Below are 16,535 nucleotides of genomic sequence, written 5' to 3'. Positions count from 1 at the left end.
TCAGTACGTGCTATACAAAATTGTATTTCCTGAGCGTGAAAGAAGCCCACGAATACACGCGAAATTGCCGGGCGATTGGCCGCTCGAGGTACTTTGTGTGTATTCGCAGGTTTCTTTCACGCTCGGAAAAAAACTATAATGTGTAGCACGTATTGAGCAACGGAAAGCTGTATCCGGAGTTTTTCATGTTGTTCTACAATTTTCTAATTGACACTTTTCATCCAACTATAATATTTGAGAAGTTGATTGATTGAGTAATTAATTAAGACCAATTATGGAATTTTGCGGGATACAAAAAATAATTCAAGTATATGCAAGCGACGGCAAACAACATTACCTTGGTTCTGTCCAGCTACGTGGCATTTGCATATATTTAAACCTTGGTGCATGGTAGTTGGGCACCCTGTATGTACGCAAGGTAAAATTATGCTTCTTTATATTGACAGTGATGCGTTAACATTTACTCTGTTGCCATTTACTAAACGTTACCATTAAGTGATTCTTACAGCACAGTAAATTACCTTCAACTTCTACAACGAAACCTACCACGGCCGTCTTCAAACGTAGAGAGCATCGCCACTGCGAGATCGCTTCTTTACGCTGATATACGGGATGATCTTTTTAAGTTATCCGGATTTTTAAAAGACCGCCTGTTGCCCTAAACGTGATTCTAGTACTTGAGCTGGATTATTCAGAGAAGCTGACATGCACGAAAAATCGAAACACATATTCATCTAGTAAAACATTCACTAATTAACTTCTCATTAATGGCTTTACAGAATATATTGCAATTTACGAATTGGAGCCGTTGAACTTGCAAGGCGCATCTGCTTGGAATGAATTTCCAGAATGGCGCCAGTTCGCAAAGGTTGATACGATGAGTATCAGTACACAGCCGTCCATAATCTGAGCTCTCCTCTCATTTGCACACCAACCCACATTTACTGGTCTCAAGATTTCCTTCTCAAGTTCTGGGTGTCATCTGGCTATTTGATCTCGATAAACCTATACCTGCACACTTCAGAGCGGGTTTTAGTTGCCTAGCATGGATTATAGGACGTTTCTGCGCATTGACTGTCGCGCCTGCCCTTGGGTTTTGCCTGTTCAGGCCTTTGTCACTGCCACCGCGTACATGCTGGCACTACCGATGAGTCGACGAACATTGCCTGGCAGTCAATGCTCAGTAATGGCACTCTTGTGTCTACTAAGGCCAGGCTGGACGGCCGTGGTGCCGCAACAAGTTTTCTGGGGCGATAGATTAATCAACTGAGCAATATTCAAAATCAGTTGAAAGAAACACTATGCACTAAATGGGAATTCCGGCCCTTAAGTAACATAAAATCCGCCTCATTAGCGGCAAACGTGCTAAGTCGTCAACACTGATTCTAGTGGGCACCTTCGGTGAAGAAACGGTTAGACGAGCTTATTTCGTTCGTTGGCGAATCGAGTGCATACGAATGTGCATACGAATCGAATATGCATACGACTTCGGCTTGGCGCGCCCACACGCAGCTTCTTCAAGCTGCGCAGTTCAGGCAACCTGCGCTTCCTGCTGAAGAACCACCGCGAGAAGCCGCACGCGTGCATCCGCGACTACGACGAGGACAGCCGCGGCCTTTCCAAGCCCATCGGCCTGTCGGAGCTGGAGAGCGCGTTCCTGCTGCTGCTGATCGGCACCGCGATCTCCTCGCTGCTCGTTCCCGTCGAGTTCGTCGCCCGCTGGGCTCGCGCTCAGCGCAGAGCACGAATGCTGACGCCGTTGGGGCCGGCCTCGGAGCGGGAGAACACTTGGTGGACAACCGACAACCACACGGTATGGCAAGTTTTCGCCGTGAAAACGCGTCTTTTTTTTTATTATTATAACAGCTAGTGTCATCGCCGTTTTGGTGGAAAACACTGCCATGAGTATCAGAATGCACGATAAGACATACTTCACATCGGGCTCACTGTTTCCATTGAAGGACGGTCATCTTTGCCACGTGTGATAGCAAAGGATATACTGTCGTGTAATGCCAAAGAAACGATTGCATAATCCGCGATATCAATCAGTTTTGAACACGTCCGCCGCCTTTTGCCGGGGTTGTGCTCCACATGTCTGCATGCGCGTTTCACGCGCTAGAAGCGTCGCAGAAGTGCTATTTGCATCCACATGAAGGCTTACTGGAACCAGAAGCTGTTTACCATAGGTTCAGCGTGTTGTTGTTGATAGTTCGAATGCCACACTCCGGCTGAGAAAGACGCAGTTTAATCTTGTGAGGTTTCTGCATCGAGTTTGATCTCCGCGGCTTTGCGTAACACGTACAAAACTTGCAGCCCCCCAGACGCTAACGCACAGCATACTGTACAAATGCGTCTACTTCAGCCGGGAATAGAACATTGTGCTTGTAGCTGAACACTGCGACAGTTGACCTCGACAGTTGATCTCGAAAACGACTCGTTGAGCTCGACAGTTTTGAGTGTGTCATCCCTTTCTTCGCAGACACGCCCCTTTATCAGTCTGCGACATGGCTGGAAGCGCGCCGAAGAGGCCGTCTGGACCACGGTCGGTCCCGGAGGCCACGTCATCAGCGACTGCTACCCAGCCTTCGGCCAGTTCGGCCGTCGGCCGCTGTTCGTGAAGCAGACGTCACCCTTCCCTTTCTACCAGCCTTGCTGGGGTGGAACAGCAGCAGCCGAGGAGCCGGCGCAAGGCCGGCGGCGCGGACACGTCGTCATGGTCGGGAACTGGCCGTGACTTGTGCGAGCAGACGCCTCACCGGGCCCCGTTGGAAATTTTTGCTACACATTCGAAATTGGGAAGCGCTGTCCAAGGAGCATTCTGCTGCAATAATTAGTCAAATTGTTTCGTAAATAGGGTACATAGGAGAAATTCGAATATCGGGTCGTCATGCTGCCAGAAGGGGAGCTTCACTATCAACAGAGACGCTCTCTCTTTCTCTCTCTCTGCGTCGACACCCGCCGTGATTGCTTAGTGGCTTTGGCGTTACGCTGCTAAGCACGAGACCACGAGATCAAATCAAGGCGGCCACATTTCGATGGGGCCGAAATGCGAAAGCGCCGGGGTATCGTACATCGGGTACATGTCAAGAACGCCTGGTGGTCAAAATTAATCCGGAGTCCCACACAATGACAGCGTGCCTAATAATCAGATCGTTGTTTTGGCAGGTAACAACCCAGAACTTAATTTTAAACAATTTCTTTGCCTCGACTAGCGTGCGCAAAAGCGAAATTCCTCGTTTGCCTTCTCCCATCCTGGAGCCGAGGAACCGCGTCATATTTATACCACGAGCCTGGCTTGCTTTTTTTTTCTTTTACTGTATGGCGCACATCCAGTGGCGCGCACTCTGCATTATATGATTATATATTATATGATTACATATTATACGATTATATATTATGTGATTGCACATCCCATAATCAGTCACCTTGCAGGCAAAGCGTCCCCCGTAGAGGAGTTTACGCACGGGACCATGATTCTCTGGCAGGTAACGGGGCTCCATCGGGGAAGAAGGGTGAACTGGCTTTGGTTTAAAATTGCAGCTGCTTTTGCACCATGCAGCAGTTTGGTGCGTTTCAGACACGATTGTCGGCGCATTCTCCATGCACCGCGCTTGTCTCTCTACAGTGCCCTGCATTGTGAGCGGCCCTTTAAAGGGCGTATGTAAAGCAAACTGACATACCAGACTCCGGGTCCTAATACTTCTTCAAAGCACACGGAAAACCATAACATGGTAGTTTGCAGGCACGCCTCAACTGCTGTTCTGATCATCGCACTTGCTACGATGTTGTCCATAGAACTTACAGCCATAACCTGCTGTCTTTACTCACAGAAATGTTGCATTCCATCATAGGTTACTGTTATTTAGCAAAACACCACAGATCTTTTGGAAGAATAGGGGACAACATGTTAAAAATCTGCCTTTAAAAACACACGAGGATCAATCCCCACCCTATTCTTGTCGTTTATTCATTCGCGTTCTGTCGTGTAATGATTTGCTCGAAACTACTTCAAAAGAAAAGAAACACTGTTTACTACGTGCTGAAGTTACAGGCTTGAAAACCACATTTGCAAACATTATTTTAGAAGCTCAGAGTCAGTCACAGCTTACGAGCCACACGCCATTTCAATGAAAACGTTTTGTAATCTTTATAGTAGTGCGTATGAAGCACACGACTTCTGCGTCTACACACACACACACACACACACACACACACACACACACACACACACACACACACACACACACACACACACACACACACACACACACACACACATACACACATATATATATATATATATATATATATATATATATATATATATATATATATATATATATATATATCTGTGTCAAGATCTCGATTGAAAACATCAACAAGTATGTTCTTATTTGCTCGGCCTAATTGTGTTGTCACCTGAACTAGTTGCGAGAAAGCCGTGGTTTGGGATGTAACTCCTTGTCGAAATTCTTTTGTTTGGTGTAGCGACGTTTGAACGTTTCACTGTTCAATCTTTGAAAGCTACTGTTATTTCAGTGCTCTCACATCATCACAGTGTTCCTCTTAAGCACAGATGTCTCACGTAGTAATAGTCACCACGTTCATGTCTATGTAACTAGAATATATGATAACCTCCGAGATTAAGTAATGCAGCTCGTTGGTTCTGGAGTCATGTTTAATATGTTCACCGCAAACTGCAATATCTTTTACGTGCTCCGTTACACGTATTCAAATTATGCTGCTGTAAATGTCAATGTTCCTGCTCACTGTATGCAGTACATTCTTTGCAGTTATCGCTTAATCTACAAATTTTCGATGTGTACTACTGTACAGCAGTCAGTAGTAGAGACATCAGGACTGTCTTTATAACCTTCGCAGAGGTCTTACAGTTACCTACTTTTGTGCCTAAGTAGTGGTTGCACAGGATAATTAGTGTTGTTCCGTCACAAAAATATAGTAAGCAAGCGGTCTCAGTAAGACAAGCAAAAAAGGACGAAATACACGAACCCAATGAACAACACGTTTTGTGGTGACAGTGTAAGTGAGCTCGCACTGAACATGCCAATATCGCCAGCACTGTTCTGCTATCTATGCGCTTATGGAAGATAACTGCTGTGACCATTTTCTGCACAACGTATTTGTCCCTGTCCGAGGACTATTCGAGCAAAGTTCTTCGTATCTAATCCAAATGATGCAACTCCAAGAATGAAGCCGCTGGCCAAAAGTCCCTAGATACTAGTCTGAAAGAACAAAAAAAAACACATATGCTTCAACTAATGCCTAGATAGGGCCTTTTTGATGCCACAATAACCAAATTGCAGTTTGTTGTGGGCCGCATATATTGTGCTCTTTTGATAAGCTTGGCACAACATACGCCTGAGCTGCACGTATTTGCGCTAGACAACGTATTGAAACGGGAAAGCATGAGGACCTTCTTTTACTTTGCAAGGCGTTCAAGCAGACTTGATGCAGTGTAATCCCGATGAGCACCCATACTTAGGGTGTACACTCGCCGGTATCCTAGAATTGCAGTTGAGTATCGCTCTGGCGACACAAATAAGGCGTATAAGTGATTTCACCAATTCACTCAAGGTGGGTGACATCAGCTCACAATCCTGCATTGCATTGCGCCAATAAACCTTTCATTCAGTACCTCGACATCATGTCCTGTACTTTGTGAACAGAACTTTGCTTTTCTTTTTCATGCGAAAAAAATAATTTTGCAGCTTTCCCGTGCAAGTCTGTATTTTTTTATTGTGCAGCGCCTTTCAACCAGTTAGCGCTTCTCAAAAAGTGTGAGCGAGTGACATCCGCCTGCATTTCACATATTCGATAAGTCTTGAGGGGAAGCCAAGCACCAGGTTTTGGTCGCACGGTCTTTCGGTGGGCAAAACCGGTGACAATATATATGTGGTACTCATTCACACAGAAAAGTACTGTAATGTTTTTACTTTATTTGTTACCTTTACGGAAAAGTAATCTATGGCTCTGGGTTTTTTTCTTTAGTTTATTCGCTTCGAGCTTTCCAGTGCCGCTCTTCAACGAGAGAAAAATGCAAAAACACTCGTGTATTTATATTAAGGTGCACGTGAAAGGAACTCCAAGTGTTCAGAATTAATCGGGAGTCGCTATAGCTATGGCGTGCATCATAACTATATGATGGCTTCGGCACGCAAGAACTCATAATTCAGGTAATTATCTAATAAATATAATTAATTAGACATAATTTTTATTTGCTGATTAATTAAGTTATTGCATCCCCAGTGTTGTGTTTGTAATAAAAACTAGCGTTCCGTCAAATTGCACTTCGTTTGTTTGTCTGTCTCTTTCAGGATATCACGGTAAAGTAAATAGATGTCGGCAATCTAAAAGTAATTCGGCATTGCCAGTTATTTCCTTCTTTTTTTATTTTTTATTTATTTCTTTTTTGCTGTGGCGCTGGTGAAGCTGGGGAAGCCATGAGGGCATGTGCACATGTCACGTGCAAGCATTAATTCAAGAAGAGAAAAAAGAAGATCATCCGAGCCGCAGACTGGCAATCGCCTCGCTCTAAGTACTTCGGTGTCTAGACCCCGAAACTTAAGAGGAACGCCACGTTCCCAGCACGAGTCTGTGACCGTCACGGTTATTTCCTTGCCCGTCATTCGACAAGCCGCCAACTGCGTCTTCGCTCAAAGTACGCCGCCGGATATGCTGACCACGACTGGGTCCAGCACCCAGAGCTACGTCAGCACGAAGACGCCCACACATGCCTTGCTGAGCAGGCTACGCGCAATCAGGGGGATGCCCGCTCTGGCCTTCTTCGGGGCGCTCCTCACCATGTGCGTCGTCCTCGTCGCGGCTCTCCTGGTTTACGTGTTCCTCTCGCTCGCCGACAAGGGCCACGCCGTCGCTTCACCGCGCTCTGTGACACCCGACGACGACGTCGACGATGACAAGCGGCGCCGACGTCGTCGACGCCGCTTGTCGACGCATGGCTCGACGTCCGAGGGACACGACCATGAGGGCGCTGCGAAGAACGGCAGCACCGATTCGGCCGTGCCCACAGACGGAGCCACGAGCAGGGTCAGTGGCAGGGCCCGTCGCCATAAGGAAACCTTCCCGTCGGCGATCGCCGGTGACTTGCATTCGGACGGTGCTTCCACACCGTACGATTCGAACAGACGACTCGATGCGGACGTCTCTAGCAACACTACGGGCATCACAGGTCTGCAAGACTATGCAGGGGCAAACGCGGGGCGAACTAAAGTGGAAGAGATCGCGATTATTGAAACCTTGGTCGATCTGGAGGTTCCAAGCGACGCGTTACAGGGCGTCTCTTTCGACAGTGGTGCTCCCGCAGCCAATTTTACAAATAACGACTCTGCAAGGTTCAGTTCATCAGGATTCCGACAAGACGTCTTTGAAGTGCTTGCTGGCCTGCACGAAGAAACGGTTACTTTCGAAACGCCAACAAGCTCAAACGGTTGTGATGCGGATACAGGCAGGCGTACACCAGCCGTAAGGAAAGTGGCCTTCGCAGAAAACAGTGCGCGAACTAACTACACCGATCCCAGTGACGTCGCTACCAACTACAATGCGAGCGTCGGTGCACCGAGCAACGCTTCTGAAGGTGAACATATTATCAGGTTCCGGACAAAAGACCTGCCTGCGAATCCTACGGCTCACCTGAAATATGCGGTTGACATTCGTGAATCGAAGCCAGGCGATCAGGTTCACGAAACATCTGGTTCAGCACGTCCAGCCTGGAACAGCTCGACGAGAAGCGGTGAAACAGCGATGCCGCTTTTGCGAATGCTCTTTCCTTCTTAATAACGCGGTTTGTTTTTGAATGCGGTTTAATGATCCCCTTAGTAACTGTTTGCATAATAGAGAAGGGGTTCCGAAAGACTTGTGTTTTTTGAGCAAGGCAAAAACTTCCCAGATGCAGTAAAACATGATCAATAATAAACATGATAATAATAAACGCAATATGCGATTTATCTTTATTTTTTTATCAAATGGGATAAGAAGGCGTTGAAATTGTGCTGTTGTGAAAAATAAAGAGACTGATAAGTGAAAGGCAGAGAGGCTAACCAGTACTGCATCCGGTTGGGTACATATATCGTGCACTTGGGGAAATGGGAGTAAGGCATTAAGATAACGAAAGTCAACTGATGTTGATGTCACCGACGTGGTCAAATATTCAGCGCTTATCGCAGACCGTCGCTCAGTCCGGTTGCCTTCAGGAATTGCAGCAGCGCTTTTGTAACCTTCTGCAGCTGTGATTCGCGAGATCATGGTCTTAGAATCTTGTCCAACGAGAAAGGTTTTCTGTCAGGCTGGTTTAAAGCATTGCAGAGGGCAAGCGTTTTATTTTACAGCGAAAGCTATATGTGGACTGACCTTCCCTATTCTTTTCGGCGTCCGGCAACAGAAACGGACTTAGCGATTTCTCACAAACCCATATGGGTGCAGTGCGGCGGCACAAATGTCAAAATGCGGAACAGATTAGAACGCTCGCCGTGAACAATATAGTGACGTCAAGGTTATCGCAGTGCATAAGTAGGAGAGGTAACGGCGCTAAAAATAGCTACGTTATCGATGGGGCGGGCACGTATAGTTCGTACACCGGAAGAAGAACATGCATACGAGGAGCGTCGGAGGGAGCAGCAACGAGAATGTAAACGGCGCCGGCGCGAAACGACCACTGACGAAGAACGTTCCCGCGATGCTGAACGAAAACGACAATCGCGAGGCCGGGCACCTCCGAACGAGCAACGAGGCCAGACTCGCAACGCAGAAAATGACAACCATTCCACTCTGTGAAGATGGAATGGCAGCGAAAGCACTTTACTGTTCGTTTGAGAGCTTTGACTGTCGTAAGCTTTCGCTGCCATTCCATCTTCTCAAAGTAGAATGATTGTCATTTTTAAAGGACAGAAGGTGTCCTAGAGTTTCTTGGCCACCACAGGCACTGCAGTGCGCGCTGCCGCGATCATTGCGAGTCAGAAATGAGTATTCATCGGTGAACGCAACGCCCAGGCGAAAGCAATAAATTACTGTTTCTTCACTTTGGGGAAAACTAGGTAACAAGCGCAGTTGCACAGAATGTTCGAGTATTTGCAAACGAAGGTGAGTAAAATCTTGCGCTTGTCACTTCTATATTGTTAAATCATGTACTAGCTTGCACTGGTGCGTCAGTGCTCGACAAAGGTATAGAAACAAAACTTGTTCCTTCATTCTCTTTCCAAACAGTTCCGTCGGCGAGGTCGTTGCCGGAGATGTAATGATGCGACAGCCACTGAAATACGTTGTCTACTTGCGCGATCACGTAGTGGTCTGTTTCTCATGTCACCGACACGAGTTGTTTACAAGACCTGCGACAAATAGCTGACAACATGACAATGACAACATACACTGAGCTGCCTTGTAATCGCAGACTATCGTCCACCGATTAGCTGGTTGGCTAATATAATCAACGGCGCCTCGGAGGGCAACAAGCTTCGAACCCATCGACGTTGTGATATGAGAAATATTGTATTTGATGCTGCTTATCTTGATGGGATAACCACTGCGCCGGTGGAGCTGGTGTAATAGGAAGAACCATCGCGTATGTGTGGACTCAAAGCTTGCAAACAATCCAGAGTTTGTTTCAGTATAAAAGTAGACAGACCAGCCTTCTTTCGTATCCCTTGGATGAAAACGCTCACTTCCGGTTGTTGTAGACACCAAAAACATGACTGTGAATTTGCTGAGAGGGCGTGAAGCCGGATGGCAGGGAGGCACGATGAGTGTTGACAATGGTGGAGAATGACCTATGGTCGTCGTTCGGGCCGACAAGCAATATTGTTCGATTTCATCCACGAAATGTGGCGGATAAGCGTTCTTAGCGTGTCGGCGGTAACGTACGCCGTGATCGGATAGTCTCGAGTCATTATTACAGCTCCGGCTGTAGAAGCGCTCCGTGGAAGGCTGAGGCAAACGTGTAGTGACTGTGTTTGCGCGCTACCAATTGCTCGGAGATTTCACCTTTCGACACATATGCGGAAACTGCCACAACAAAATCAACTTACTTCACCACTCACGCTTTTTGTTAATGGGGAAAAGAAGAAAAAACACGAACAGCGGAATGCGCAGAATGCACGTAGAATAATGCGCAGAATGCACGGCCCATTCTTGTACTTGTATAATTACCTGGTTCTTTTTCTTTCTTGTGAGTGGAGGTTTGTTTTTCAATCAGTCTTTAAATTCATTAATGTTTATTATGAATACAACAGTACAGTGGTATACAGAAGAATATGCAAAAGAAGGCGACAAGGTTACTAACCGCAGGTGAGGTCTCCTATACTAACGGAGTTAAAAATTATTATAGTGAACAAATAATAAAGGCCAAGATCATGAAATTGGTAGTGAAAAGAACAGCGTCAGAAATTTCAGTGGTTAGCATGAAAATTATCATGAATCGCACACATTTAAAAAATTTAACAGAGCGCAGTTGTTGATCACTGAATAAAATCAATTTTAGATTTCGCTTAAGTTCATTAATAGGCATTATTACAGCAAAGCTGAGAGAGAGAGAGGGACGCACGATTGACTGCGCCAGTAGTAACGTCGTTTCTCTCCGTCACAGCCGAGCGTGTGTCTATAGCAGTTTCTCTCCGGCTTCGAGATGGGTAGGCTACGCGCCATACGTACTCTTTAGGAGCAGGCAGCTTTCGATCAGCAACGCCGCAAGCAGAACCGGGAACGAGCTCGTCTAGGCCGTGCCGATGCTGCAGCCCGGGCACATGAATAGGCTCGTGCAGCCGAGCGCAAGCAGCAACTGTGGACCCGGGATCCGGCAGCCTACCAAGCCGTCGTTTTACGAAACGTCGAAATTAACCCAGTAATAAACACAGGGGGCTCACCTTTCAGCTTCACTGGTTAACTATCTTCCCGTTTTTTTTTATTTTCTTTGTGTTTTCGTCGGCGCCAGAACGATTATTGGAATTTTCGTATCTCCTTGGCCAAATCACCTGCTATAATGATTATGGTGACGACGGTGGTGATGGTCTTGATCATAGTATTCGGCAAATGTACCCATTGTAACTCGTGAACTTTGTGTTAGTGTCCTAGACGAATGTGAGATAGAAAAGAAGAATAATCGGAAAACAAACGCACTCAAGATCTTCACAATACCCATAAATATGCGCGACAGTTTCACCGACTTCCACCACAATTATAGGCGTGCTTTCGTTATGGCTGAGCTTCCGACCGAGGCACGTGCTGCAGAAGTATTCGCTTCCGCGTGGTAGCCTATATTCGTTCTTGAATTTGGTTGCGTGCTGATATCTGGCTCTCCAAACTATAACTTGCAACCTTTACTTATAGTAGAGAGAAGGGCTCTACGTCAGTGTCTTGGCGTCTCTAAGTATGTTTCGAACTCTGTGCTGTATCTAGAAGCAAACATACAAGATTTTAGCGTCGAGATTTCAGCTGTTAACAGTGAAAGCTTTTCTTAGAGCATACGAACATGTTCCAGGGACAAGTTGGCCGGTGTTCGTCGCAAAACCGACACTATTCTTTTTTTATTCTATGTGGCCAAGATACAAGCTCCCCCAGGTCGTGTTTACGCAGTCGTTTAGCAAAAATAAACCTTAATCTACGATCAGTTCAATACGTCACTTCAATAAAAACGCTGGCCCTCCCGTATTTTAGAGTAGATGTAAGCATGAAATGGCTACCGGCAAATCAGATTGGTTTGAGATGATACTGTAGCCACAATCTCAAAATAGGTGCAGTCCATGTACGCAACGGCACATCCCATCCCACCGTACCGCACCACGCCATACTGTGCACTGGTCCACAATGACGCAATAGTTTCCTGTCACAGACAGAACCTCGGCGCACAGGCAACCCTGTCTCAGCGCCAAAAGATGACAATCAAGTGTATAGTGCCCTGCATCCATTTCGAACATCGCAACCCCCTCCCCTATTGCAAACGAAAAATAAAACTTCAGCGTGCTAAAAGTTACAGCTTGAGTGATACTGTGAACAAGCATTTGAAAGAACTCGGAAGCAATTGGGCTGCTGAGCACGAGGTCGCGGGATCGAATCCCGGCCACGGCGGCCGCATTTCGATGGGGGCGAAATGCGAAAACACCCGTGTGCTTAGATTTAGGTGCACGTTAAAGAACCCCAAATGGTCAAAATTTCCGGAGTCGTCCACTACGGCGTGCCTCATAATCAGAAAGTGGTTTTGGCACGTAAAACCTCAAATATTATTATTATTATTATTAACTCGGAAGCAATATTTTTTGTAAGTTGTTTGGGAAGTAGCTAGCGTATGTAATGCGGTCTTGACTGGTTGCCCGGATGATCTCGTTTTGTTCTCGCAACTTGCCCGGATGTTCTCGTTTGAGTACCCAGATAACGCCTCTGGCTTTTTTTTGCTCAGTGTCACTTGAAGGTCGCCGACAACGGAATGTAAAAGCATTCCATGCTTAAAGACATGTAATACTTGTAAGTTTGAATACGTCTTTCCGAATAATGCTAAATTCATAGCCAAACAGGCGCTAGTCGGACTCTTTAATGAGTATTTGGAAGATTTTTCCTCGTACAATGAGTGTCCATGGACGCCTCCCGAAAAGATGAGAAATCAGCGATAGGCATTTGCTCTGAAACACTATCACGGAGCTTTGCTATCCGTCCTTCCGATTACACTCCAATTTATGTGGCCGGATTCTGGCCATATGAGAAAAATGTGTCGCATAATATTGCTCGCAGACTACCTGTCAGTTCTTATGTCGCTAAAAAGCACAAATAATTCACTATTTCACCGATCGCTACACTTCTTTATTCCACATCACGTTAAAGAAATCGGGTTTTTCTGGATACCTGGACATAGTTGACTAGTACTTAATGAGATTCCAGATAGCTTGGCAAAGGCAGCGCTTGGTGGGCCAGTAAGTTCCTTTATACCCAACCTTACTCTGCTGGCGGTGACAATATTCCGAAGGAGACAACAGGTCCTGGTAAAAAACATGTGCCCCTCCTTGCTGCACCGGATTCCGAACATTTAGCGTTCCCCTGGAACGTCCGGTCTTAACCCTCTCGGCAACGCGAAGTTTTCCTTACGCTATTATGACATCAACCGCAGCCAAATCTGTACGAACCTTTGTGCGTCATGTGGAAATGTAGAATCACTGGACCATTTCTTCCTCTTTTGCCGAAAATGTGTTTCCCGAAAGAAAGACCTACTTAGAGCAGCCCATATTGCGTATGGGCCTTCCACTCTCGGTGATTAACATTTTATCTTCTGGGGCAAATACCCTTGGTCGAGCCCGAAAGGAAGTCTGCTAGATTGTGCATGAGCAGATCGTTGCTACTGGGAGACTCTCATGTTAAACACCTTTAACCTCATTATTAACACTGAATCGTGTTCTTTTCGCAGTATAGCATCTTCGTAAAAATTGGCGTGACCACTATTCAAGAAAACAGACAAATAATTTATAATCACTACTAATTAAATATACATAGTACAGATCAATAAGTTAACACGAAGCAAGAACTTCACATTATCCTTCCATTGAGAACCATGGCCGATCCCTCCCCCCCCTCTCCTGGGTACGTGGCAAAATTCTGAAGGAAGAAGAAGAAGGTACTCGATATTTTTTTTTCTCATCGAATAAGTAGCACTTCAAAAGAATAGGTGAACGTTTCAGCACGCAATTCTTGGCCAATCCCCCAGTGTGGGTATGAGCCATAACTTGAGGCCATCATCATCATCATCATCATCGATCTTTTCCACGGCGTATGAAAGCGGCCTGCGAAAAAGGCGACCCCAACGCAACCGCTGACGCCTTTTCCCACCAACGAGAGAAGCCCCTCGAGGACGTCGACCAAGGCCCTGGCCTTTTTCGTCTCTCTCATCGCCGTGTGCGCTACCCTGGTCGTGGGTGTCCTGCTGTACTTCGTCATGCTCATCGACAAAAGCAACGTCAGCGTTTCGTCGACCGCCGTGACCTCCGACGCGGTAGCCGACACGGTGGCCGTCGAAGAACAGCAACAACAGACAACGCTACACGGTGATTTCACGCTCGCGAACGTGTACAAAAGAGCCACGGGGAGTATGGGAACCACCGCAGAGTCAGCAACTGCCGACGACGTGTCGTCTTCAAGCGACAAAGCAACCGCATTGATTCATGAAAATCTCACGATCACCGCAGAAACCACTGCACAGCCTACGGTCGCCGACGACGTGTCGTCTTCAACTGACAAAGCAACCGCATTGATTCATGAAAATCTCACGATCACCGCAGAAATTACTGCACAGCCTACGGTCGCCGACGACGTGTCGTCTTCAACTGACAAAGCAACCGCATCGATGCATGAAAATCTCACGATCACCGCAGAAATTACTGTACAGCCTACGGTTGCCGACGACGTGTCGTCTTCAACTAACAAAGCAACCGCATTGATTCATGAAAATCTCACGATCACCGCAGAAATTACTGCCCAGCCTACGGCTGCCGACGACGTGTCGTTTTCAACTGACAAAGCAATCGTATTGATTCATGAAAATCTCACGATCACCGCAGAAATTACTGCCCAGCCTACGGCTGCCGACGACGTGTCGTTTTCAACTGACAAAGCAATCGTATTGATTCATGAAAATCTCACGATCACCGCAGAAATTACTGCACAGCCTACGGTTGCCGACGACGTGTCGTCTTCAACTAACAAAGCAACCGCATTGATTCATGAAAATCTCACGATCACCGCAGAAATTACTGCCCAGCCTACGGCTGCCGACGACGTGTCGTTTTCAACTGACAAAGCAATCGTATTGATTCATGAAAATCTCACGATCACCGCAGAAATTACTGCACAGCCTACGGTTGCCGACGACGTGTCGTCTTCAACTGACAAAGCAACCGCATTGATTCATGAAAATCTCACGATCACCGCAGAAACCACTGCACAGCCTACGGTTGCCGACGACGTGTCGTCTTCAACTGACAAAGCAACCGCATTGATTCATGAAAATCTCACGATCACCGCAGAAATTACTGCACAGCCTACGGCTGCCGACGACGTGTTGTCTTCAACTGACAAAGCAACCGCATTGATTCATGAAAATCTCACGATCACCATAGAAACTACTGCACAGCCTACGGCTGCCGACGACGTGTCGTCTTCAACTGACAGAGGAACCGCATCGATGCATGAAAATTTCACGATCACCGCAGAAACCACTGCACAGCCTATGGTTGCCGACGACGTGTCATTGAATGACACGCAACCTACGGATAACCACATCGAGTTAACAGAATATGCGAACGAAAGCATAGCGACCAGCGCTACGAGCAGTACGCCTGCAGACCGCACAGAGGAAGCGTTCGTCGTTACCGCCTTGACCGATCTCGTCACGTTCACTGAGACCATGAACCAGTCGTAGGACCTCGTCCAACACTTCAACAAAATGAATTCGCAAGACATCACGGTGGAAACCGATGCTCCCTCGTTAAGCAACGACTCTAACAGCCTAATTAATGAATCGACCCAAACCTCGACTCCTGGCACTTTGAGCAACGAAATCAGAAGTACCAGATGACAAAACATTTTACAAATTGGCGTTGAACGAGCGAATGCACATGAAAGGAGTGCTCCTTTAAATACCATTATATCGCAGGCTATTATCGATATATTTACCCATTCAGATTCTACGTCTATGAGTGATACTGTTCTCGGCTACACTACAAATAGCGACGCTGACGCCGCCAATTTGGTGGGACCCACGCTTTATGTCTTTCGCGAGCCGGGAAGCCACAACAAAGTGTCTCTACCTTACGAATCATCTTTTTTCGTGGGACCAATCGTCAATGAAGAAGCCACGCATGTGGTAGCGACTACGCCAGCGGCACCCACGGAAACCAATATACACGATCGAACTACAGTGCTGGAGACGAAAGACACGACAAGGTGTTTCCTTGAAAGAATGACTGACATGCGAGAAGAGTAATGAGTTTCGAACAAAACTCAGCCGCCAAAAGGTGCCGCCTGCATGCGAATCACGCGCATGCTCCGACGCGCGCGATTCATCTTTGTTGTTCCATAGATCGAAAGATTCAAGTCAAGATGAGACCCCTTTCAAAACGGTGCGGGTCGCAGTACAACGCCTCGTTTCTATAGTTTCAGCCAACATAATGCTGTACACTACTAACTATTATTCTTCATTGAGCTCGGCTGCAGTTCTCGCTTCCTTTTATGCGCATTAAAATATCGTAAGTAGATACATAAGCTCCAGTTGTTCTGCAGAAAAAAAAAACGTGGTTCGAGGCAATTGTTCTTTCTTGACGACGTATACTTCGCAGATTATTCACAACAATGACATTAACATGCTTTTCAAATAACCTGTAGAAGTTTGTGCTGCTAGATACATAATGTGTCATGCAGGCGCCGATTTATCACCTCCACCGTTCACGTACGCCATCGGGGTCCATGGTGAGCGGTTATTTGCATTCAGATGGCTTATTTCTGCTTGTGAAGCACTCATGATTACGAACTTG

General features: G+C 46.6%; 1 protein-coding gene across 1 annotated transcript in view; it reads left to right on the top strand.

Annotated features, from left to right (window-relative positions):
• Positions 1–4,095, top strand: part of LOC142584343 (ionotropic receptor 93a-like) — a 14,893-nt gene extending 10,798 nt beyond the window's left edge. Inside the window, exons 8-9 of the mRNA XM_075694496.1 lie at positions 1,513–1,813; positions 2,480–4,095. Of these exons, the coding sequence (XP_075550611.1) occupies positions 1,513–1,813; positions 2,480–2,734 (556 nt within the window). The 3' untranslated portion in view covers positions 2,735–4,095. The remainder of the gene's footprint in view (positions 1–1,512; positions 1,814–2,479) is intronic.
• Positions 4,096–16,535: the final 12,440 nt, after the last annotated feature.

The sequence above is a fragment of the Dermacentor variabilis genome, chromosome 6, assembly GCF_050947875.1.
Source record: "Dermacentor variabilis isolate Ectoservices chromosome 6, ASM5094787v1, whole genome shotgun sequence".
In the NCBI taxonomy this organism is placed as follows: Eukaryota; Metazoa; Arthropoda; class Arachnida; order Ixodida; family Ixodidae; genus Dermacentor; species Dermacentor variabilis.
The sequence above is the reverse complement of the archived record's forward strand: the minus strand, read 5'-3'. Positions and strand labels throughout refer to the sequence as shown.